Source organism: Amblyomma americanum, chromosome 2 (genome assembly GCF_052857255.1).
Source record: "Amblyomma americanum isolate KBUSLIRL-KWMA chromosome 2, ASM5285725v1, whole genome shotgun sequence".
NCBI classification, from domain to species: Eukaryota; Metazoa; Arthropoda; class Arachnida; order Ixodida; family Ixodidae; genus Amblyomma; species Amblyomma americanum.
The window spans coordinates 139,759,635-139,786,828 of record NC_135498.1 but is presented as its reverse complement, the minus strand read 5'-3'; the positions used below and the strand labels follow the sequence as shown (position 1 = coordinate 139,786,828).

General features: G+C 47.5%; 1 protein-coding gene and 1 pseudogene across 1 annotated transcript; one reads left to right on the top strand and one right to left on the bottom strand.

Moving 5' to 3' along the window:
• LOC144120089 (membrane metallo-endopeptidase-like 1) overlaps positions 1–27,194 on the top strand; it is a 152,915-nt pseudogene that overhangs the window by 74,891 nt on the left and 50,830 nt on the right.
• Positions 7,244–9,019, bottom strand: LOC144118793 (uncharacterized). The gene has a single exon (XM_077651614.1). It carries the CDS (start codon positions 9,017–9,019, stop codon positions 7,244–7,246), a length of 1,776 nt encoding a protein of 591 aa, XP_077507740.1.

Here is a 27,194-nt window from a genome sequence, read left to right as displayed (position 1 = left end):
GACAAAGACACATAAGTGCATAGGACCAGTGCTATTGTAACAACTAGCATCCGCCTCGCAAAACGAGTGTTCTTTCTTTATCATCACAGCCACATGCGATCGAAAACCTCACACAGAGACAAATCGAAGTAACGCCGGTTACCATATCTGAGATATAGCTCTTCTATTGTTCCAGAGATTATCTGTTTACGCATTAATCAGTCTATTTCCCGATAGAGAACGCTTCTCTTATGTCTTTGAAATTGCGTGCGTGGTTTTACAAGAACTGCCGTGTTTTCTGGGGGCTGGAAAAGCACCACAGCGTTTGTAGCAATTAACAAGATGGCCTAGGGCCGATAAACTGTAATAAGAGTCGTTCGGGCACTGTGTGACGTACAAACTGAGCCTCTTGATGAAGGTTGAGGATCCTTCAGTCTCGTCATTTCGCCAGCTCGAAGTCGCCGCGTCAGAATCCTCTCCCCGATTGATGCAAATTCGCTTGGCTACACAGGCGTCCAACTCCGGGTCTTGACGAAGCCGCCGTAGATTCTTGTGTTCGCAGCAATGTTCACTGCGATGTTCCTTGCGGTGTTCGCGAAGTTCTTTCAAGCTTCTACTCCAGGGGAACAGCACGAAAGGAACGAGGAGACAAGAAATACGACCAGCACTGCATCATCTTGTGTCCTCTTTGATTTACCACTGTTTCGCCATGGGTAGTAACCGGTACCAACTCACGCAGTCATCAGCCCTACCGCTTCCGAGTAGTGCATCGGGCAGCCCATCTTTTCTATAATGCATGGTAATGAGCTACTGAGTGGCAGACAGTATACACACTGACGCTGTGGGATCAGAGTAGATCCAACGTCAAATATCGCGAAAGCGGCCCACCTTCTCTACAGTCGAACGACACTCAAGACCGAAAAGGCAGCTTCACCTTAAAGAATGCTCTCCAGTCAAGGGCTTCCATTGATTATCATAACATTATGATTATTCTGTTATCCCATGGTTGCTGACCTGGAAAATACAGTTCCTGCAATTTCACTCGCCGGTTCAGGGCGATTAAAAGCGCCGTCACGAGAACCGGCCGACTCTATCATCTTGAGAGTCTCCTTTAAAAGGCATTCCTCACTTCGTTCTGGAGCTGTATCTGACTGTAGTATAAGCAGCGACTTTGAAGCGAATTTGAAAGCAACTGTCTTCAACAGTATCACACAGATTAGATGGCAACAGAAGGGAATCAAATTAGAATGAATTGAATGCACATCGTCAGTCCCGCTCATACCTAGCAATTTTGAACAAAAGCATTTTTGGCGGGAAGCTGTATATGAACGCAATTTTTTTTTGTATAATGGAAGATTTCGTTACTATAACAATCAGTATATCCGCAAATCACCAAGCGGCAGTCTTGTATTTTCTGCTTTTTAATGTTTTGCCTATCATCAAAAGCGTTCCTCATTGGTTTTCTATACCAGCCTTAAGTGCTCAATGCGACCGACAGAAACATTTTAAAGAAAAATTTCGCTACATATAAGAAGAATGGGCTATCACTTTCATTATTTACATAAGAGTGTCTTACAATTTCCCAATTTACAAAATTTTTGTCCGAAAAATTTCGACATGGTCCTTTAACCGTGGCTGAAATTAACGCACTCCCATCACAGATAGTTCACTTATCTCTGTTGGAACCATCGTAACTACAGCACGAGGTTCTGTATCAAATATAATGCGATTGCATTCCTGGCTAGCTCACTCGTGAGGGCTATTCATAATGGTGTGGTCGCTCAGCCGGACACTGATGTGCGTGACAGGCAGCTTGTGCGTATTAATGCGATGACGTCAAGACTAGTGTTCGGCAGAAAATCTGATGTCATCGGCGTTGTGAGCGAAAAATCTCCGGAGAAGCCACCTAAGTGACGTGACTTTCTGGCCTCGTCGCAGCCCGTCTACTGGATTGTGAGCAAACTGACCACTTTGCCGGGTGACAGTTAAATTATTATTGTTCGCGAGAGGTTTCTCGGGAAGAGCAACCTTGGTCGCACAAGCCCCACTGCTGGCAGCACCGGCCATCGCAGGGCATTGGCACATCGCTTCACCGCAGAAACACTGCCACAGGAGTGTCATGAGGACTCCCAGAAATGTATGGATGTACAGACTAGAACGACAATTTCTACATATATTAACCTATTAACGCTATCGCGTCATACGCTTAAGGCGGACCTTGTGTGTCCCCTACATTTCACTACAGCGAAAGCTTTAATACTCCCGTCCGTATCTGGTTCGGGTTGTGTTTCATATGGCCTTGAACCGAGCAGAACCACGTGACGTTGCCGAGCCGCAGCTGTGCCGAATCCACTAGAGAGAGGGAGCTTCCAAAAAAAAGGAAAGGCGCATAACTGGCCCCCTGGGAAAGTGGACACCTCAGTCACAATTTAAAGGGGCTTTGAAACACCTCTCGAAGAGAGCACATATACTCGCTCAATCACAGCACTGGGTTGTCATGAGCACTTTAGCCATATAAAAATTCGCTGTGGTTTTACTACACTCTAATACCGGTAACCCTTAATATAGGTGCACACTTTCACAAATTTGTGCACCGATAATTTTCAGAGTTACAGCGTACCGCATACGTTTTAGCAGTTACACTGTACCTTTGAATTTGGTGTCTGCCATTAACTGGATACAGGTTATTGTGTAACCCTCAGCGTTGCTTTCATTTTTGAGAAATTTAAAGGTTAAGCGGTAACCCTCAATCTTACCGTCAGCTGTGAATATTTTGCAAGTTACGTAGCAACCTTAGTCCTATCTTAGTACTTCACAGGTTACATGTTAACTCTCATTTTCTTCTTTCAATTTATGCATTCATGCATACTGACGCCCTTGCGTTTCACCTCCGAAACGCGGCTCGGTTCGAACATAAGACCTCTGGCTCAGTAGCCGAGGTCCCATGGAGGTTCGAACCACTATGGCGGGTTAATGTGTCAACAAATAAGTCTTTGACCCGTCCAAGTTGAAGATAACTGTACTGCGCAGTAGTAAAATGCGCGCTTCAATGTTAAGCCGCTGTTGTGCACGTGTAAAAAGGAACAAATGGTATGAGGCACAATTTGTTTTATTGAACCTCACTGCTTGAAAATAATATACATAGTGAGAACGGGCCAGACTTTGGCTGTGTAAAGATTACTAACAAACCTTCGCCGCAAGCTCCACAGCTTTACATAATCTTATTCAAAACCGTCAGGAACTTCCTCAGGCGCGCTGAAACAAGGCCCCTAGCAATAATTTCCCCCGGCAGCACTATTTTTTGCACCAGGAAAAGAATTTGTGAAAAAGCAGAGGGATACTCCAAGTTCTTGACATAATAGATGAGAAGACAAATAATTAATGCACGCTGCAGGCCACCTGAGGACACTCTGATGACTTCGTTTAGGCTGCCAGCAAAAACAAACGTTCCGTCCGTGGAAGTGTAGATGTGAGGCGCCATCACTTGTACTTCGCCTGCCGGCAGTGCCGCCTACAAAAAAATAGAAACAGGTACTTAACACAGAAGTGAGTTACCTGCTCCCATAGGAAGCAGTTTAATAGTGCTCTAAGAGTCATGGTTGCGACATACAGGCGAGAAAGATTTATCGTACACTCGTTTCACTGCTTTATCTCTCCTGTTATGCAGATTTTTAAAGGAGATTGGAAGCACAAGGTGCACCTCAATTACACAATTCGGCCGCCGCGGTGGCTCAGTGGTTATGGCACTCGGCTGCTGACCCAAAAGACGCGGGTTCGATCCCGGCCGCGGCGGTTGAATTTCTTTGGAGGAGAAATTCTAGAGGCCCGTGTACTGTGCGATGTCAGTGCACGTTAAAGAACCCCAGGTGGTCGAAATTTCCGGAGCCCTCCACTACGGCGTCTCTCATAGCCTTAGTCACTTTGGGGCGTTAAACCCCATCAAACCAAACCATCAATTACACAATTCATCTTTAAATCTCATTCAGCTATCTAAACTTTAGCAAGGCTGTTGACGCACCCTCACGCCTTGAGGCAATGGAAATCACGGCGGCAAGCGAATAGACACGGGAAACATGCATTGTACGCCAGCCGGCATGATGGATGAAAAGCGCTAGACCAAGTAATGCATAGTAACAGCGCCTCGCGCCATGTGTTCGCCCGACATTACATTTCCTACGGGATCGGCCTATTCACCAATTACTGGGAAGATAAAGAAGGGTAGGTTTAGAAGTTAGCGCCTTCACCGTACCCTTTTCTCTCCCTCTTTCATATCCCTCTCCCATATCTAAACATGGCAGCGGCCGACTGCCTATATATAGTCGCGGTCATAGGTGCGAGCTCTTTCATCTTTCTTCAATCTCACGAAAACAAATGCCTTTCAGCCATCGATACCCTCCCATTCCATTGAGATGACGACGGCCACTATCACTTTATAATAATGCACTTGAAGTTAGCGGGCTCTTCGTCATAATCAGTATTTTCGGAGCCCCCGCGCTATCGCTTTATTTTTATAATTCGCAATTAGTGCCCAGAAAAATTTGGTACTGATGCAGCAACTCCGTTACTCTTGAGAAGATTTAGTCGTAGATTTACCTTCGGGTTCGCAGTGCTATTCTGCACCAAATTAATGTTGAAAACCTATTCAATGGAAGCACGTGAGGTGCAGTGGAAAACAGGATATTCTTTTTTCGATCATGTAATTTTGAAATAGGCTGTAGCAGTGTTTCGTGGATTATGACGAAGAGCCCGCTAGCTTCAAGTGCATTATTATAAAGTGATAGTGGCCCTCGCCATCTCAAGGGAATGGGAGGGTATCGATGGCTGAAAGGCATTTGTTTTCGCGAGATTGAATAAAGATGAAAGAGCGCGCACCTATGACCGCGACTATATATTCTTTTTCGATCATGTAATTCTGAAATAGGCTGTAGCAGTGTTTCGTGCTTGCTGTCGTTGACATCATTACAGTGGGAGGTCAGTAAAGAAAATACGAAACCCTGCTTAATGAGAATGAAAACTTGAAAAATACTAGTAAGTTATCAAAAGGTTCCCATGCAAATATCATTGCTTGCTTTGCAATCCATAACTAAAATATACTTATTCAAGGATTTCAACCGCATAAAACACTGCACAAGAAATTAGCCACACCAGGCCATGAAGCAACACAAGCAGTGGTTTTTGCTACATCATTTCTGCACTCTTGCCTTTGATGATACCATGCTTTGCACTTTTCAGCCCTTCAGGTACAAGTTATCCATACTCCACATCTTGCTGCAGTAAAAGGTATTTCACTAATGATATTTATGGCAGTCATTTAAAACTACAACCAGCCATGATAAGGTTAATTGCTTCAGTGACCCAGTCAACACGAGATCCTTCCTCAGAATGCGTTATAAATGCATAAAAAACTCCTATTGCAACACAACACAACAGATAAAATATTGGAAAGTCTGTACTGCAGTGCTCCCATCATGCATCCACCTGCTACTGAAAGATGTGCATTATTAGAGGAAACAAAAATTTGGATGGCTCTCAAAACATCGAGTGGATGGCTACTGATACGAATACCAGTACAGCCTCCATATGCATACCTCTATTACCAAACTGAGAGTGACCTTCCCTTGCAAGTGTTTCATAAGGTCCAATAGGGTGGACTCTCTTTGCTCCTTCTCTGAGAACACTTCTGCAGCAGTTGCAAGCTTTTTTTCAAGATCCACAATACTCGAATGAAAGCGAAGTTCCACTTCAATGCAGACCTGCAAAAATACCAAATGATCAAAATGAGCATTATTCGGCACTATATGTAACTCATTAACAAAGAACAAACTCATTTCTTGTACTCTACTTTGCAATACTAGAAATCACTAGATGTGATTCTTTCACACCTTTGGCTAACCTATTATAGGATCAAATATATGGTGTAGAGCAATTAGAAAAAGAGATGCTGATGGCTTGACACATCAGACTACGAAAAACATTATGAGCTACTGAATCATTTAGGCCGACCAGATGTTCTAGGCAACCCTGGCAGATAATGTTACAACACTCAGCAAAGCAATCATGAGATGTCACTCTACACATTGTTTTCGGAACCTCAAGCCTGACAGAATTACATCTCACACTCTTGTGCCATATCACAGTGCAAGAGCAGTTGCGAGCTTACAATTTCTTCCATCAAGAAGTACTGTGGGAGGGGGTCCATGTGTGTTTTTAGCCGGTCTGTAAGTGTAATCTCAAGTAGGACCCTCATTCTTGCAATGTCGTAGATAACACCATTCAAGCTGCTTGAAGATAAGGCCTGAAATGAATGTGAGCAATGTACAACAACCACAAATTCAGATGCACAGCTGGAGTGAAAATGCTGAGACATTTTAATTAGCAAATGTGTAACTGCAAACCTGCAACTCCGCAGCAGCATCCTCTTTTGTAATGGCTGGGGGAGATTGAGCCACGGTGGAAAATCTTTTTTTTCTCCCTGTGCCTCCGAACTTTTCTTCCAACTGACAGCCTCCTTATGAACACACTCTGCAACACAAAATCACCGTGACGGCTGAATATTGCATGTCTTCAGATAGGCCAGCATGCCTGGTTGAATAATTTAACGTTTGTTACTATTAAAACCTCGCCTTCTAATTTCATTACAAGCATTATTCTCCCTTTCTACCAGGATACCAAACATGCCTACCTTTAGGTCATTTAGTCTCACCCTAGATAAATGACTCACATAAACCTGGTTTCGTGTTCGACGAAGATTGCTGCCCGGTTGGGGATCATCCCACTTGAGAAGTGGGTACTTTGTAAGAAGTGCGTCTCCAAGAGCCTTGTACAGCCAGCGGCACTCTGCTGTGTTGTTGCTCATTATAAGATCATTTTCACTACAGGTGATGAAAGAAAAGAAACATGCTAGACATGTGGACAATATCGGAAGCATGCAATAGCATTTTGCTGAGATATAAAGCAAATAAAATCTGTGCATATAGATGAAAACAATAGCATTCATAAGCTTGCATTCTGCACATAGTAAAGTTGCACTTACTCCAAAAACAATGCAATTTCTGCACGGAGCTGCTTGCAGAGCTTTTTTTGCTGGATTTCAGAAACCATTTTTCCGTACAGGACTGGTTGCACACCTTCAGAAAATGCTGGCATGTTTCGAAGAAGCCAAACATAGAATTTCTGGGGTGAAGAAAGTTACTTTATTGCAATAATTTACACTACATCTGCAGACTCCAAATTGCAAAAAAAAACAGTGTTTCTGCAAAATCACTTAAAGTGGGGACTCGTGCAAGCACCTTGTAATGGTGTAAAGCTTACCATGTTTCGCATATGTGAAAAGTGGCCATGGATAGAAAAGGGATTCAGGATTGATGACCAAGGAATGTGTAGTTTTCATGAGAACATAGGCATTCACACGCTTTGAGTATGCGGCATTAAGCAATATATGCATCACGAAGAAAAGGCTGTCTTTCCAAACTACAATGCTTTCTAGTTCACCAAATAGTTGCTCACCATCTTTGGAAAATACTATGACATTGGACACAGAAAATTTCACATTAGAAACAAAAGCAAATGGCACAGATGTAGCGGCCTGTCCGATTTCACTTGATTCTAACCCACAGCGAAGGAAGGCAGCAGTCAAAATGAAAGGCATACCTAATTGTATACCGCTGTTGTGGTATGCACTTGCTACCTTAGGGCGATGTGGTCCTTCCCACAAGTCACTAGACATCTTCATCTGAAAATAGTCAGCTACTGATAGTGGAATATTTCTAAAATTCCAAAATTTTTTCGACTTTGGAAGGCTATTTTTGCTTTCGAATCGCATAGTCCAGTGACGATGAGAAGGACCAAAGCGCCTTATTTGTGTTGTCATATGCAGGAGCATGAGCAGTTTCGGCCGGAATAGATCTGAGCCATAAAGTTTCACAAAAAGTTCACTGTGGCGTGCAATTAAATCCTCAACATTCCCAAGTGCATCTGAAGATATTACGGGTGAAAGCAACAACTGGGAGATGATGCATAGCAACAGAAAGCACTCACAATGTAGCTCATCCTCAGCACAGTCTGGCATAAAGTTATCTATCATAAAAAGAAAGTGCAACATCAGTACAATGCTAGAACTAGCTGAATAATGAAAACTGCAGTCTGGATCAAAAGGTCGAGGATAGTCACTTTTGCTCACAAGTTCATGAAAGCAAAACTGGGATATGACATTGTTGAGTTGGGTTAAGGTGACCCATGATGCATCTCTAACAATAAACTTGATAAAGAGTGACAACTCATGGGGAACAATGCCCTCCAGCAATATATGCATGGGGTCATACAACAGATCTGTCAGGAGTGAAAAGTGGGTGATCTTCTCGAGTACAGACCTGGAATTGATGCCACATTTTGAAGAAAGTTCAGTTCGATTTTTTTTTGAGTCAGCAGTATCCAGCTGCAGCAACCAGTTTTCATACTGGCCCTGTGTGCACAGTGGGCACTCTATCTCATAATGAAACAGGTGAAATTCTGTTGTTGGCACCATGCATGATCTGCATGCAAGGCGAACATTCCTGCTAAATGCTTCTTTGAATCTTCCGATGTTATGGCACGACAAAGAGTCGCCAACGTAAGCAAGCACGAATCCAAAAAATGTGTTCTCACCATGCAATGTCTTTAGTTTGCACCCCGTTTCTAAATCATTAACTGTAGAAATGAAATCATCAAGTAGACTGCCTTTTGCTTCTGCTGACTTCAGATCTTTTGACTTTCCTACTGCCAGAAGAAAAATGTTACTTAATTTAGACCTCTCAGATGGTGTGATGTTAACAAATGAGACATAAAGTACTGTCAGTTTGCCTCTTAAACCACGTTTCATACCAATCACATTTGCCAACTGAATGTCATCACAATAATGCAGCATTACAACCAAGTTTTCTTCATGAGAGCGCACAACTGGGTGGTTTTGAAATCTAGTGCCATCGGTGAAATCTTTCAATAGATGGCTTTCTGAAGAACCAACTCTGGATTGAAAGCGGCTCAAAAAGCTTGGGTGGTGCATCAAATTTTCAAGTAGGTCTCCTAAAGGAATAAAATAGCCTTTCTCTCTCCAGAAGGAAATATCACTTCCTTTGGAGGAACATAGATTTTTGAGAAGTGTACATTGCCTTGCGTGCTTTAGAATTATTAACAGCAGAAACATCAAGTGTTACACCAGCGGTCATCAGAATATCCTGCACTCCGTTTACTACAACATCTACAGCTGCTTTCGAGCAACGGTGCTGTGCCTCAAGTTGTCGTGCTAGACATGACAGCTTAGTCAGCAAATGTGAATTTGATGACGTTTCGGAAGCCTCTATACAACTCTCTGTATCAAAACCTTCAAGGCTCAGCTGCTCACTGGAGCTACTCGCAGGCCAAACAGTTGTAATACATGGTGCATGTCTTCCAGCCTGAGCCCCACCAATCCGCGTGTCATTCATATCAACGTAGGAGGTCCGCTAGGTGGCGCCGCCCTGTTTAGCTTGCTGCCTATCGAGCTCCGCTTTCACCTGCCCCTGGCCTAATCCAGGGCTTCGCCCGCCCCTGGATTTCCTCTCCATCGTTTCCGGAAGGCTTCCGAAGCACGTGGATACCATCGGCATCACGGCCGGCTGCCGGGCTGGCCCTTCAAGCGCCTCCAAAAGTCAGAAGCGGCGCGGCGCCTCGCTAACCCTAACGCGCCGCGCCTGCACCTCTGCAATGCAGCGTCTCACGAAGCCCCTGCAGCCCAGACCCACTGATGCCGCCACCGCGGGGCCTACTCCAACCGCCCACGCCACCGCGCAAAATCCTGTCGCAACCAACACTGTGAGCGACGCTGGGAGCTCCGGATCGACGGCCGCGGCGCAGCCGGCAGCGTTCGTCGTCGCCGCAGCGTCCACTGCTCGCCAACTCCACGCTCTAAGAGACGTCAACACCTTTGGGCCCATAGACGCGTCGCAGCCGCCTGCGTTCGTCGACGCCGCCGGTGCCGCCGCGCCTACACCAGCCACATTACCCGCTGACACCAAGACCTGCAGCCCGGCACCAGCGTCGCAGATTGCGCCCCAGGCTGACGATTCGTCGGCAGACATGGACTTCATGGCGTCCCCGGTAGACGACACTTCATCCCCGGAAATCGGCTGGAGCACCATCGGTGCCAGCCGTAAGCCTGCTTCCGCCACCCGACCCCGCTCCGAGCTCATCACTGTTGGCATACAACTCCCTCCTGGTACCCTCAATCCCAAGCTGCCTCTCTACGACGTGCTCGCCGCAGTCACCTCCGCTGCACAACTTTCCTCCAAGACCAGTGCAGACATCACCCTTCAGGCCAAGCCAGCCCAAAGCCTTGTGTTTTTAAAAACTCATTCTCCTCTCACCGCCCACCTCCTACTTTCTATCACGCACCTTCACCTTCACGGTAAGCCTGTCAGCATCAAAAATTATTCCCCCCATCCTCCCATCTCATGCCTCGGCGTCATCCATAACGCCGGTGGCCACTTCACTCCTGATGAGCTCATGCATGAACTAGAATCTTTCAAAACAGATATTCTCGCTGCTCGCATGATGGGATCCACTCAATCAGTGCTCATAACGTTCGCTGGTACCGTCATCCCCCACTTTGTATATTTCAAACGCGTTGCCTTCCGGTGCCGTCCTCATAAACCTAAGCCTCCCACCTGCACCCGTTGTCTCACTCTAGGCCACCGCGCCCACCAATGCCCCCAGCACAGCGTTCCGGCAAAGTGCCGTCGCTGTGCTGCTCCTCTACCCGCTGACCCTTCCGCTCATGTGTGTGCCCAGCCCTGGTGCGTTCATTGCCAGGTGAATACCCACCCCTCCCTCGACCCCACTTGCCCCTTCCTCCTTGCTAAACAACGCGAGTGTGCTAAAGCTGCATACCTCCGACGCCTAGCTTTGCGCCGGGCCACTCAACCCACCACCCCCTCCTCCTCCTCCTCGTCCTCCTCCTCTAATCATGAATATCCATCAGCTCCGATCACGTCACCACCAGGCTCCTTCGCCGCCATAGTTAAAGGATCCTCGGTGCCAGCGTCCCTCTCTTCCACTACACCACCCTCTCCATCCTTGACTGACGCGAGCCGCTCCTTCGACCTCCGGCTAGCAATGCTCGAACGCCAGCAGCGAGAGCAGCAGCGCATTTCCCACGATCTACAACAGCAGATACATGCCTTGACTCAAACCCTCCAGACAACCACCTCCTCTCTTACCTCCCAGCTTAGCAAGCTAAATGAGCACCTTGCCACGTTCCCCACTCCCTCCTCCAGAGCCCAGGTCGCCCCTTTGGCTGACCTTGTCGAAACCACCACACAGGCACATCACACTCGCTTGGTTCAGCTGGAAACTTCGGTTCTCCAGATTCTTACCACCCTCCAAGCACAATCAAAGCAATTGAAATCTTTCACATCTATGCTCCAATCCGTCCATGAGTCACTGCCCCCGGCAAAAAAGAAGGAACGCGTACCATCGCGTTCCTCTCCACTCTCATAATGGCGTTTGGCGAGGACCTCGAAATTGTGCAGTGGAACTGCCGAAATCTTTGTCACAATAAGACCCCCCTCCACCAGTACCTACTCACCCGCCCCTCTCTGCCTCATTTTCTCCTTCTCCAGGAGACCCGGACGGCCCGCAATGTCCCAGGCTACCGCGCCTACCATGCCACTACGGCACGCCACTTGCGTCTATTTATGTACGCAGTGACGTGCTCGTAGAGCAAATTGACATCCCCTCCACCCTCCTTAAATATTTAGTTTGTGTGGTTTATTACCACCCTTCTTCCCGCATCTCACTCGTCCTTTTGTCTTTTTACAACCCCCCTGTCACTTCCTCTTTATTCTCTGCTCTGGGCAAATTCCTTCACTCTCTTCCTTCTACCTCCCATCTCCTCTTTGGTGGTGACTTTAATGCCCCTCACACACTCTGGGGCTACCCACAAACCCTCAAACCCGGCCGCCTCCTGCACTGTCTGGCCCAGGAACGCCACCTCACCCTTCTTAATACTCCTGGCTCTCCTACTCGAGCGGGCATTGCCTCACAACGCTCCACGACACCCGACCTCACTTTCTCTCGGGGTTCACTTTCCTTTCACTGGCAGGTGACAGCCGAAACTCTTCTAAGTGACCACTTTCTCATTCATATCACCACCTCTCTTTCCCACATCCCTCGCTGTCATCCGGTTATTCACACTGACTGGCATGCTTTTCGCACAAATCTCGCCTCCGACTCCTTTCAATCCTACGACGACTGGACGTCGCGCATCTCTGCAGCGCTCACGTCCAGTAGCCGTCGCGTTCGCTCTCGTTACCCAATCCAGGACCCAGATCCACACCTTATCCGTTTATGGCGTCGCCGTAAACGTCTTCAACGCTCCTTTCGCTCCCAACCACACAATGCCCAACTTTCCTCCCGGATCACTGCTCTGCGGGCTGAGATCGTCGCCCACTGCGCCTCCCTCGAGCATTCTCGTTGGAGTGCTCTTTGTGATGGCCTTGATTCTGCATTGCACTCGCGATCCGCATGGTCTCTCTTTAAATCCCTCCTTGGCAGTAAGCCTGCCCTTGCTCCCACTCTAGCTAAAGCCCTCACTCAGGGGACTCCCTCCGAAGTTTTTGATCAACTCGCCTCTCTCTACCTCCCGCCCCCTCTGGCACCCTCCTACCCGGTGTACTCAGGTGGACCTAACCCCGATCTGGACCAATTCTTCACTCTCCGGGAGCTCGAATCTGCTCTGGCTGCTAATTCTACACGCTCGGCTCCCGGTGAGGATGCCATTACATACACCACACTTCGTAACCTTCCTGACTGCGCCAAAGAATTCCTCCTTCAAACCTACAATGAGGCCTGGGAGAGCGGCTGCTTGCCGAGCTCCTGGACATCCTCCCTTATTTCTATGATTCCAAAGCCGGGCAAACCTCCCTCTCTCTCTAACCTCCGCCCAATCTCCCTGACGTCGTGCGTTGGTAAGACCCTTGAGCGAATGGCTCTGACTCGCCTCTCTGATTTTCTTGAGGCACGGGAGTTCTTCCCCCATTCTCTCATTGGCTTCCGACGCCGCGTCTGTGCACAGGACATGTTTCTGATTCTCCAGCAAACGTTTCTGTCCCCTACACCCACTCAAATTTACGCACTTGTGACTGTCGATGTTCGCAAGGCCTTTGACGGTGTTTGCCACGATCACATCCTTTCTCAACTCGCCTCTTTGGATTGTGGCTCCCGCATGTACTCCTATATCCGCTCATTCCTCTCTAAACGTGTGGCTCGCTTTCGAGTAGATACCCACTTGTCTAACCCACACCACCTCACCCGTGGCACTCCTCAAGGTGCTGTTCTCTCTCCTACCCTTTTCAATCTCGCTATGGCCCCTCTCGCCTCCCAGCTAGCTGAAATTCCCGACCTGCATCATATATTTTACGCCGATGACATCACTCTCTGGTGTTCATCTGGCTCTCCCGGTCACGTACAGGACACCCTGCAACGTGGCCTAGATCTCATCGACTCCTTTCTCACCACCGCTGGCCTCTCTCCAGCTCCTGAGAAATCCGAGCTTCTCCTTCTCAACCATTCCTCCTACCAGCGCTCACACAACCACTTCGTCTCTCTCCACCTTTCTGGCTCTCCCATTCCTGTCGTCACACAGTGCAAAGTTCTTGGCTTCCCTTTGCATGCGGCTAAGAATGTGCAAGCCCTCCACCGCGCTGTCACCACCTGCCACTCTGTAACTCACCTCCTGCGGCGCGTGGTCACTCGACGCTCAGGTCTCCACGAGGCTCACGCGTGCCGCGTTGCCCACGCGCTGGCCCTCAAGAAAGTCTTGTACTTTGCACCCTACGCTTCCTTCAATCAGACTCAACTTAACGCTCTCGAGACTGCCCTTGTGGGCCTCTACAAGGCAGCCCTCAACCTCCCTATCACTACCTCTACCACTAAGCTCTTTGCCACAGGCCTCTTCCATCCTCTTCGTTCTCTTATCAGTCTCCATCGTGACTCACAACTTGCCCGGCTTTCCCTTACCCGTCAGGGTCAGTGGTTATTGACTCAAGCGGGTATCTCGCCCATTCCAATCTCCCCGTTTACCTCTCCTATTCCCACCCCCGCTCCCAATCTTCGTATCCTTCCCCTCCCGGCCAACATGTCCCCCGTCCTGCACGCCGGACGTCGTCATGCGTGCAGCACCATTCACAGCACCATTCCCCTCTCTTTGATACCCAGGGTGTAGCTTACACGGATGCCTCCTTCGTGGCTCCTCGAGGTTCCTGCGGCTACGCCCTGTACCATCCACACCTCCCTTCTCCTGAAACCCACACCAGCGGGCCGTATCTACACCCTCCAGACGCATTGTCCCTCGAGGTCCTCGCCATTGCGCATGCCCTCCAGTCATTTGCCCTCCTTCCCTCTCTCCAAGAGTACACAGTCTATTCAGACTCACAAGCCGCTATACACCACATACAGAAACGCACCCTGACCCCTTCTCTCCAACAGGAGGTCGAGCGAGCGGTCTCCGCACTGCAGCCTTCCATCGTTTTCCTCCGCTGGGTCCCTGGGCATTCAGGGATTGACGGCAATGAGCTGGCCCATCAGCTCGCCCGCGACACACTTTTCCGGGCACCGTTGATCCCCTGGCCCAAGCCCTCGGAGGACGGTGGGAGGCTCACCCTTCGCCGCACCATAAAAGAGGTCTACCTTGAGCTCCGCCTCGACAAACGCCTTTACCCTCCTCCTCATCCATCACTCACGGTGCCGGAGTCTCGCCTTCTTCGGCACATTCAGATGAATGCAGTTATCACCCCGTCCCGCCTCTTCCTCTATCGCTATCGATCGGACCCTTCCTGTCCCAACTGCCCCTGCATCTATGCGGACCTGGCCCATTGCCTCTTCTATTGCCCGGCTGCTCAGCAGTCGGGTTCCTTCCCCCCACCCTTTCTATCCATCACCACCTGGCTCGACTGGCTTGGCGCTGAAGGGGAAGAAGAACAGCGGCTTCTGGTCGCCCTGGCGGTCGACATGCTCGGCCTATAAATTATGGTCGAATAAAAGTCTTTACTACTACTACTATCAACGTACACACAAACATTACTTTCATCAGCTTTTGAGCAATCATTATCAATGTGCAACTTGTAATGTGACATGCGGAGAAACCATTTGTGACACTTTACACATACTAATTTTACGTTATTCTTATGTACATCTCTTATGTGGCATGAAAATGCATAAAAGTATCTTCTGGTGAACCTGCATGCAGTGCAGGTGTGCCTTCTGACCTTGGGCTTTGTGGGCGGTTTTGAGAGCTGGCAGATGCGGCTGTCGTCTTCCATGCCAGAGTTGGTATGGTGCACCTCTTCTGTATCTGTAGACATGAGAATGACTGAAGTGAGATACCTGTATCTGACTTCATGCATTTTGTATGCTTGATCTGGCACAGCATAAAATGTGCATTTTCCATCAGTGCTAAACTAGGAGAGAGAGAGTACGGTAAGGGTGCAGGAAAAGTGTATACTGCAAAATTTGTGCTGATTGCATGAAAGTCAAAATTATTGCACAAGCAGGTATACTGCAGAAAGTCCCACATCAGATCGATCAGGATTTCAAATTGCTGTACTCTTAAAGATTGTAAATGTTTATCTGCAGCTACTTTAATTTGTAGCTCAACCTAGGTGGAAAAGCAATTCTAAAAAAAAGCGTTCCTGCCCATTCCGCCAGCTGTTGTTTCTAGATAAAGAACTCAAATCATTATTGTTTTCATACGCTGCCCACAACAAGGGGCAGGACACTGTGTGTTTCGTCTGAACCTTATGCCATCATAAGGGGAAATACCTTCAATCCAGCAGACGATATATACATAAATAAAACTGTTATTCATGTGCTATGAGGTAAAGCCACATTCCTGTTTGGTGAAGAGACGCACCTTGTGAAGTGCTAGGCGGCGCCAAAAATGAAGAATGTGGATCGCCTTGCATGCCGTGATCACTCCAATCTGAAAGTTTATGCAAATAAATATTTCATGACAACCAGAAACTGGTACGGCTGATATGCTGCAACACCCCCAAATTTGAGCATGCAGTTAAATTTTCATAAATAATTCCCAATATCCTGGAAAAGCCACAGCATACTATGCAATCACTAAAAAAGTAATTCTTTAGCTTAGGAGTAACACAAAATTTCCAGGTCTTTCAGAAAATATTAAATATACAAGCATTCTCCACCAATTATTGGATATTATAGCTGAAGTTGGGTCCCTACAAAAACAAAACCTGCAAAATTAAAAAAACGGACTGCACTGTGTTGTCAACACACGACAAAGCCTTTGCATTTTCTAGCAGATGTCGGTCTAAATACGTTGCTGCACATTAGGCGTACTAAACAGTCTCGGCCTTTCAAGCAACACCGAACACAGCAGACTTTGTCGGGAACATAATTACTGCCTCTCCCATACTCGAGAGTAGATATAAGCATGAAATTGTTCTATATGGACCCCAGTGGATTTGGCGCATAGGCACATGAGCGGCAGCATAATCATGGCTTTTTATGCAAGGGCAAGCAGTCTTCTGCTGTGGTTTATACCTCACAAAGCGATTGCTTCCTGCAAGACGCTTTTCGCCGCTTCCTACATGAGGCTCCATAATTTCCATGCGCAGAGAATGCATAAGCTGCCAAAGGTGCGGGTTTCCCACCTATGTTTTGAAGTCACCACTCAGTTGCCCATTGTCAAATTAGGTAGGACACCAATTTCAGTCAAATTGGGATGAAGGCAAATTTTTGAAGACCAGAGGGCCAACTTTTGGAGGCGGCCCACCTAAATTTTAACGCCACCATTTAATTGGCCATACTGAAATTAGGCTGGACACCAATATTGGTGAAATTCGACAGGTCAAATTTCTAGGGCCCAGAGAGGCAACCTTCGGAGGCGGCCCACCTATATTTGGAAGTCAGCACTGAATTAGTCATACTAAAAATGTTTAAACACCTATTGTGGTCAAATTCGGACAGGGCGATATCTTGGGGGTCCTGAAAGGCAAATTTTGGAGCAGGCCCAGATAAATATTGAAGTCAACGCACAATTGAACGTATTCAAATTATCTTCGACAGCAGTTTTGGTCTAGCGCAAGCCAGTTCAAAATTTTCACATTTTGGTGGTTCAGAAGGTGATTCTATTTTTTTTTCGGAGGTGGGGGGGGGGGGTGGCGTACTCGGACACATGCCGATCCTGTGCGAGGGGTTAGAGAACAAGGTCATCTGATGAATTCACGTTTTTCACAATATTTTCCCGTAAACCATCGTGATTAATCTACCTTGAACATTAGCTTCACAAAAAACAAAAATTTGTCGCGCATAGATGGCACACTGACCATTTTCGCCCACCGTTTCTTGCGTGGAGACGGCTGGGACATCAACGTTGGTGGTTGCTTCTATTGAACCTGCATTAAAGCAGAGTGCCAGCTAGACCGTACACTAGATAAAAAAAAAATCGGCAAACAACACAATCTCGTGATGTCAAACAAGAGAAAGGCGACGCTCAGTTTACTGAGTCAAAATGTCTTCATGCGTTTCCAACAACGCGGCGCGCAGTTCTGACAAATTCACTACACTGGCTTCACAGGCAAGAGCACATGAAAGCAAAAGTACGAGTTCTCAAATGACATGACGTGAGAAATGCTTATCGCGGGGATTCTCAAAACTGCTGTGACTGAGTTAGCCGCAATCTAATGGCACTGCAACCTGCGCTGGAGACTAGAAAGATAAATTGCCCTTTTCGTCGCCAACAGTACAGCTGCAAGGGTGAAATTCATTGCGGAAAAAGCTTAGCCCATTATACAGCCGGCTCCCTACCTATATTTCGATATGCTGTTATAAATATAGCTACTAAATATACTCGCCCTACGGTGTACTTTGTTAAACTAAATATATTTAAGGCACATAGTAGATTGAACATTACAAAAATTAAGAGGACGCTTAAGCTTCGCTTTAAGAGTAGACGCAACAGCGCCTACCCTTCCTTTTTGGGATGGCCCGGGCCATATTTGGAGGTCTCCATCGTGTTCGCCGTAGTCGAGTTAGGCTGGACAGCAATTTTTGTCCTAATCGACCAAGGCGAAATTTCGGGGTTGTGGTGGCTAAATTTAAGAGCGGCCCAGGTCAAGTTTAGAGGTCGCCATTGTGTTCGCCGTAGTCGAATTAGGCTGGACATAAATTTGGTTCAAATCAACCGAGGTCAAATTTCGCAGGTGGGCAGGCCAAGTTTGGAGGTCCCCATCGTGTTCGCCATAGCCGAAATAGGCTGGATATCAATTCTGGTCCATATCGGCTGAGGTCAAATTTCGGAGGTGGTTGGGCCAAATTTGGAGGTCACTAACGCGTTCTCCGTAGTTGAATTAGGTTGGGCATAGATTTTGGTCCAAATGGGCCGAAATCATATTTCGGGGGTGGATGGGCCAAATTTGGGTGTGGCCTGGCCCAAATTTGGAGGTCACCACCGTGTTCTTCATATTCGAATTAGGTTGGACATCGGTTTTGTTCCACATCGGCCGAAAACAAATTTTAGGGGTGGGTGAGACAAAGTTGGGAGTGTCCTGGGCCAAGTTTGGAGGTCGACACCGTGTCCGCCGCAGTCCAATTAGGTCGACTTTGGTCCAAATCGGCCGAGGTCAGATGTGTTCACATAGTCGAATTAGGTTGGACATCGATTTTGGTCCTTAGGTGATCTCTGGTTTGATACGGAGGCAGACACTTTGTGCGCAAAGGAAAAGGATTTTTCGCTCACGTGCAACGCCACCCAGCCACCCTTCACCGACTGTTCCTCCAACACAAATTAGTGCTCCATAGTGCAGCCTATCATAAAGACACCTGGAGAAGAAGGCTCGCTGCTTCCGAAACGTGAGGCTCAATTAAGTCGACATTGGGCTGGCAGCATTTCGCCATTCGTAACATACACAATACTCGCAGTCAAAGGCGGCGCAGTCACTATGCAACGAGTGAAAACAGAACAACAGGAATCCCGCACATGTGTTCCCTGTCGAGCTGCTGAGCTCCCTGTTTCATCCGAAAGGTTTACTCACGAAGTCGCACTTGGCGCACAATAATGCACGCAAGCAAAGCAAGAGATGCGCTACACAGAGTTCTACTAAGGCGCTCAATTTCCCCCCTTTGTTCACGTGCAAACAAGATTGCTACAACAACATAAGTAACCACGAGGTAAAAATCCACGTAAAGGTACTCACCGATCTCGTTTATCTTCCCGTGCACTGCCGGGCAGTGTCCGCAGTACTCGCACTTCAGTTTCAATTCCGGCAAAACCATGTACTGCGGGCAGTCACAGTTATCTACAGTGCACCGCCCGCGCAAGACGCCAAACACGTCCCTGATGCTGGCAGCCATCTTGACTTCTGTCCCATCGTCCACTCGTGAAACGAGATGGCGCATCTTTGGCGAGAGCTTTCGCGGTTATTCTCCTCCTCCTTCTCCTGCTCCTCTCTCTGAGAGCTGCGCACGCGGCACGCGCCAACCGTGCTGCCGCAAGCGAAAGGCGGACAGAGTAGCGAAGCTCCCACGGAGAGGCTACGCACAGTTTCCGTACACACTATCGGTCTCGGGAAGTGAGAATGAACTCTCTTGCGCCATCTCGTGGACTCTTGAGTGCGCGCGTGCCTGCTCGGAATAGCCCCGCGCTTGACAGCTCCGATGCCCACATGGTCTCGAAATTGATGTCATCCGTGTCGCTGGCATCTTTTCGCTACCTCGGGCCTTTCTTTACTGAGATCCAATCCTATCCGCATTCTATGGACGTAACATGCAAGAAGTCCTATCACAACATTTCCAATCCTTGTTAAAGGGCCTAATTGGACGATATTTAACCTTACAATAACACAACTACATTATGCTTCCTTGCTAAAAATCATGCACCGAGCTTATGTCGCTGGAATTATCATTTAAAACGTGCCATAACACGACGCGCAGGATAAGCTTCTACTTCATTCCGCATATGCGATGCACATGCTAACACGCTTTTTGCTTTGCAGCGGTGCGCACAAAAGAATACCCGCTTCGCGGGCTCCGCAATGCAAATGCAAGTGGTAAAAGATGGCGGCAGCGAGAAAACAGCCGACCCGGCTTCCCCGCCTTCCGTCTTGTCGGGATGCGTCGCATGGCGGGAAAAGCATGCAGTGGCCTTGAAAAAGAAACAAGGTTTGTTTTTTTTTTCGTTTCAACGGGATCGCCGCGCCGATTATAGGTTACCGTAATCTAAGAGGTGCGTTTTATCGGTTACAAAACCAGAAAAACCGATTTTGGGCATTTTTTCTATGGGTTACAAGGCAGCTCCTTCAACAGTAACATATAAAGCGCACCTCTTGAGTCGTAACCTATGCATCGGTCAAGAATAATCAAAACATCAAAAACACTCGCGCTGTAACGCTTATTTTAGACGCATTTATTGTGTGTAACTCCTATATAGGTAGCTTTATGGGCTACCGGGATTAGAGTGTACTGCTGAATCTGGTTAGAGTGAGAAAGTTCTGATGTATCGGGCAAGTAGACGCCGCTTGGCGTCTCTAATGTTAAGTGCGTTGCGCACACAACATATATGAAGCGCGCCCACCCTGCCACCCTGGCTGGTGGTGGGGGTTAAATTAATGGTTGATCGCGAGAGGTTAGCCACCCAATTAACGCTGCGGCCTTTTGCTGCAGTACCGCGTGTCTGCCAAAAAGCTGTCAGTGTTAATGCATGCAGAACACATCTCTCTCTCTCAAGACCGCCACGTACCTGAAAGCGCGATTGAGGATTCCACTGACCGAGGGAGCAAGTTTTGCGCTCTTACTTTTCTAAAAATTATCAGTCTAGAACGCTGTGAAGCATAAATACTATGTCCGCGGCGTTGGCTCACTGGTACCCGGGTTCGAACCCGACCCCGGCCGCCGCGTTTCGATGGAGGCGAAACGCAAAAGGCGCCAGTGTTCTGTGATATGTCAGTACGCTTTTAAAGGTCCCCAGGTGGTCGAAAACCTACAGGCCCAACAATCCTTATTCGGGCGCCCACGGGCGGCGGCCACCGCCACTGGGGTCACAAACTTGGAACCTCCACCTAGTGTCTATAACGATCGGTCCTTCCTTTATCACTTTTCTTACGGCGCGGTTCAGGTGTCGGCCGATATGCGAGACAGATACTGCGCCATTTCCCTCCCCCCAAAAATCAATTTTCTAATTTTGAAGGATACATTTATTAGCTGGGCACCCCACCCCAGCTGTTCTGTGCAGTGTTGTGCGCATGTGTTTTTCCTTTCCTTTATCAACTATCCACGCGCGAAACTTGGACAAATGAATTATGTAAATAGTGTATTTATCACCGCTCCGTCTATCCTTTCTTACTGTCACCTCACTTCTATCATTTCACTCTCCAAACTACCTTCTATCCTTTATTTTCACTGCCCCAGCTCAGGTGCCGCCGCCATAGTGATGCAGATGTCGCATTTAACAAAAACCCTTTTACCTTCCTTTTTGTTTTTATTTCACATTAAACACCTACTACTACTATTTGCAAGGATGGATGGATAGAAACAACTTATATGAGACGAAAAAAAATTTCCTGGGTGATCACGTACTATCCTCTTACTGGTAAAGGATCGATTCCCTAGGGGCTGGTCCGAACATACCTTCTGTCCGTTCCTAATAAATATCGCGGAGACGACCACTACACCTCTTTCTTAATTTCTTTTTTCACTCCCTCCGTTGCGTTTCGGGTACCCACCGAAATATGTGGGACAGTTACTGCGTATTTCCTTTCCTCAAAATCGATTTTCAATTTTCTCAACGTTACCGACGCCAAGCAGCGACTACTTGCACAATGCAGCGCTGCCTTCGCGCTCTAACCAGCTTCAGGAGGAGCTAAACCACAGATAATTTTTGAGGAGAGGAACTGATGCAGTAATCGTCCAACATCTCGGTGGATACCCCAACCGCACCGTAAGGAAAGGGAAGATGGAAGCGAAAGAAAAGAATTGGCTCTGATTTTTTTTGCATCTTCGTTACGACGCTTCTCGTGTCGTGCGGCGCGTTCTTTTGGCGTCTCTTGAGCGCGTTGGCTCTTCCTCGCTTCGTTCGGTCGTTGTTGAGTCCCTTTCGCGCCTTCAATAAAGCCTGGACTCCATAAGCGCGAAAGAGCAAGCGACGCGACAAGGCGGTACGGCGACGCTAGCTCCGTCGCTTGTGGGCAACCTCCATGCAAGCGAAGGCGGCAGGCGACGCGCACCCCCGACTTGCGCAGCGTACTCCGTGCTTGGAGCACTCAAGCTCAGAAACACGCCCGTACCTGTTCTCTCTCTTAAAATTTTCTGTGTGCCTATATTTTCTACACGGCAGCGGTGTAGTGGCAGTGGAGATAACCAACGGCGTGCTTTCGGAGACGAAGTCATGTCACGGATTCACGGGAGAGGTGTGCTTTCGTTCGGCAACTGTGCCCTCCGACTTAGTAAAAACAATCCCATAAACTGTCACTGCAATCTGATTGTAAGTGAACAAACTATATTATACCAATAATGCACGCCGCGAGTGTTCATGCACGTATATACAGTTGGAGTGCAGCGGCACAGTGGATCGAGCGCCGGTACCCACGGCCCGACACGCATCTCTCCCTGCAGTACGCCCGCTCGTGTAGTCCGCTCCAAATGCGGTTAGCCCTCCGCACCCAACAAGTAGATTGTTTTAATTATTTAAATTATGCGGGTCTGCCTCTGAGCTACAAAACCAAATATTTTCTCAACGATGGCGATGACCAAGACGGCGCGCTTTTTTCGTGAGATGTTCCCCTGAGAAACCATGGGCAAACAGTAAACGGCTTTGTGGGGCTCTGATTGGCCAGTCGCGTGGGGGACTTCCGGGCGACGAGCGAAATTTTGTGTGGATGCAGATCCGGGCGATACGACAAGCTACACATGCATTTTGCTTCGCGCGACGGCGTCGATCGTCGCTTGCCGCCGTCGCCTTCGCGTTCGCGTGAGTTTCCGCGTACATGGAGTCCAGGCTTCGCGTTCGCGTGAGTTTCCGCGTACATGGAGTCCAGGCTTAACGGCTGCAATACACTAATTCTGCTGCTACCAGGAAGATCGAAAGGAAAGCGCACAGGCCTGCCTACTGGCTCAAGCGGATCCACGCTCGCTGCCGCGTGCCGAAAGTAGGAGTATTAAAGGATAGGAGAGGAAAGATAGAAATAAAAAGCGCCGCACTGATAGGCCCTTAGGGAAAAGGCCGGTACGGGAATCAGTGCGATTCCGGGCGGACCGATTGCCAGAGTGCATCTAGCACTCCGCCATATTCGAAAAATATGTTTAATATCTTGGTTCCAAGGACACAGATATTAAATCATGTTGCAGGTAATCCTTCTACAATACACTAAGGCGAACCGCACGCACGCACGCACACACACACACACACACACACACACACACACACACACACACACACACACACACACACACACACACACACATATATATATATATATATATATATATATATATATATATATATATATATATATATATATATATATATATATATATATATATATATATATATATATATATATATATACATATATATTCACGCGAGTCGACACCCCCTCGCCCTCTACCCAGCAGAGCACATCTGGTGCAGCGAGAGGCGACGGCAGCGCCATCTGTTACAGCGCAGCTGGGGTGTTGCTAGGCAACGGCTGCTCAAGGTGGTTCATCGGCCACGGCACACGGCTGAAGTGCGCGACGAACCGAAATGGCTCGCTGGCTGGCTTAGCTTTGCTTTGGCAACAAAATTGGGGTTGGTTTAGCTCTGGTTGTCCCTGGTCGAAATAATAATAATAATAATAATAATAATAATAATAATAATAATAATAATAATAATAATAATAATTGGTTTTTGAGGGAAAGGAAATGGCGCAGTATCTGTCTCATATATCGTTGGGTACCGGAACCGCGCCGTAATGGAAGGGACAAAGGAGGGAGTGAAAGAAGAAAGGAAGAAAGGGGTGCCGTAGTGTAGGGCTCCGGAATAATTTCGACCGCCTGGGGATCTATAACGTGCGCTGACATCGCACAGCACACGGGCGTCTTAGCGTTTTTCCTCCATAAAAACGCAGCCGCCGCGGTCGGATTCGATCTGGTCGAAAGCGAAAAACCGCATCTCTGTAGGTACGCTTTCGGTCGACCGACTTGCGGTCTCCATAGATAGCCATGCTGGCACACACGTATATATTTTTTTATTTCTTAAATGTATTGCTTTCTTCGAAACTACAATAAAGGTGGTCATTAAAGACAGTACATCTTCAATATAGCTTCGGTGATATATACAACTTTATTATTGATCGTTGTATGCGGAGATATTGAATAATAATACGTTTCCAAACGAAGCGCAAACCCTAGAAATAATTTCAGGAAGCCAAATCGAAAAAGAAATTGTTTTGGGAGGAAAGGGAATGGTGCAATGTTAAGCAGGCGCCATTTCCATTCCTTAAAACCAATTTTATTTCACATTCCACCCTTTATGGTGTGATTCGTGTGTCCACCGAGATATGTGGGACGTGAAATTTCTTTTCCTTAAAACCAATTTTTATTTCATTTTCCTTCCCTTACGAGCGCGGTTCGGCTATCCACCGAGATATATGACAGGCGTCGTTTCCTTGTTTCACCTATACCTACATTCAAAGTAAAACTAGCTGCCACACATGCCTCTATCTACATTCAAGGTCAAATTTGCGGCCTCGCTTACGACAGGAAAAGCTGGGGTAGTGAAGCTTTTGGCTTCAAAAGATAAAAAAAGAGACATAGGGGAGGCTCTGGAAAAATTTCGACCACATGGGGATGTTTTACGTGCACTGACATCGCACAGCACACGGATGCCTCTGCGTTTCGCCTGCATCGAAAATCCGCACGCAAAAATGCATGTTACTAGGTGGTGGTGCTGTAACGCGTCTATTGAAACAGCCTTTATGTCCTGGACCAAGGTGACGAAGGCGCGTGGTACGTTCAGATCCCAGGAAGCGAGCCAGATGGGCCACGCTGGGGGTGAGGGAGTGGGGGGGGGAAGGATAGGCGGTAGACAAAGAGGCTGATTGGCGCTTTGTAAGGCAGTGTTCTATATCTGCATATGCGTGTGAACAGTTCCAGCAGTGAGGTGTACAAGTGTATCCCAAGCAAAAAAAATTTGCCTGGTGTATTAATAAGAATAAATTGTATTCACCGAAGAATGCGAGCTTCAGGGATTGATAAGGATAAGTGGGTCAGGGTTAAATCAGCAAAGTAATTTTTCTCTGCGTGTAGTGATCGTAGACAGTGAGTTTGTAAGCTCTGACGGCGTGCACCGTCGGTGGACTCGTCCATGGAATCCCTGCGGCGCCCGGTTTATAGTATAATGTTACGTAGGTGCATCATTTCCCTTTGTCCGGCGCTTGAAAGTGTTGGGGCACATGAGTCTTGCTGCTGCACAAAATGTTAAGGGTCTCTGACCTAGCATATGTGTGCGGCATCCGTAGTTAATGCGAATGTAATTTTGAAATTCAAACAGGTATGAAAATGCTTTAAGACCTTTTCATCCATATTTGACATAAAAAGCCGGCTCAATAAGCGGAGTGCAAGGTCTAATCGCTCGGAAATAAGCGGATTTCATATAAACACGCAAGTAGCGCCACAAACCTAGCAAAGCAGTTAGTGTACAATACGGCGCTCAATATCGAAAAATAAGTGTGTGAACGACAACCGATCGGTTCCATTGCCAGTAGGCCCATAAGAACTTCCTCGCGCAGATTTTGAGGCCGCGATAGAGTAATTTGGCGCTAGCCATCTTCCCACAACGACCGATTGATGTGGTGGTTCACCTTTCATCCAAATATGAATTTTGCAGCGTTCTTCAGAACATGTTCCAGGCCGAATATAGCTGACACATCCCTGTACGCGTAAAGATCTCCAGGCGTTCGCTACTGATCCCCATCTCTACACTGGAATATCCTTCTAATTCTTTCAATGCATCCCTCGTACACAGGCCTCTAGAATTTCGCCTCAATCGAAATCCGACCGATCCCTGCCGCTAAATCCTTCGCTAACAGCACTGTTCAGGTATCCAACGAGAGTGGCATACGAGTTTACATTACGTACGGTTGCGTGCTTGAGCACAAATGATTCTTTAGATTGAAGGATAATTCATTAAACCCACAAAACAATAGAGCCCGGCAGGCCGAGCTTTTAATGCGGGAGTGGCTACAAGACAACGTAGTAAACAAGCACTGATGATGTTCCAGTATAAAGTTTTGAAAGAAATGCTCCTGAAATCAAAGCAATCACACATAACTGCTGCTCATGAAACATATTCACATTAGGAAGAAACACACATACAAACGGATGAGCGCTGCAATCACGGATGGTTCACTGCATCCCTCATAATACTGGTCTATAGACAGTCTTCAGACTTCTTATAGACGCATTGAATTCCTGCAGACATTTCAATTTCGTCTCTTCGTAATCTATAGACTGTCTAAAGACACAAGCCTAATAAAGTGTGTGGCCATAAATCTATAGATTGTGCACGACTCTGTATGAAAATGAAAACTGGTTCTAGGGGCAATGATATGGCGCAGTATCTGTCTTACATATCGGCGGACATATGAATTAAAGTGTACTAGAACGGGGTAGTGGGCTTACTCTCCAGCCAGGCTCCCACTGACAGGCGCGCCGCAAATGTCAACGATTTTTGCTTCACCGAAAGGCCGCGGCGCGGCGCTGATGTCAACTTCACTGTAGCGGGCCGTGTCGACCGTGTTGGAGCACGTGCGTGCGTGCGTGCTTGCGTTAATTATCGCGTTTTCTTGAAACGTCGTGCTGCTGGTGTTTTGTCTATGACTTTTTGTTCTCCAGTAACATGCGGAAAAAGTTTTGTGCACCGAATGTGACCAAGATATCGCGTAAATTTGTGTGCATGTCTAAACGCCGACAAAACCACTGCTACGCGCCTGGGTGTAGAACGGGTTACGTACACGTGAAGGGTGCTCCAAAGATATCATTATATGGAGTCCCTAAGAACAAAGAGTTGCGAAAAAATGCGAGAAGAATCTGCACCGCGCGGACAGAACCCTGGAAAACACGTGCGCGGTTTGTGAATTGCATTTTGAGCCGCAATTTGTGCTTCAGGACTTTGTGCACACTGTCGAAGGAAAAGAAGTACGGAT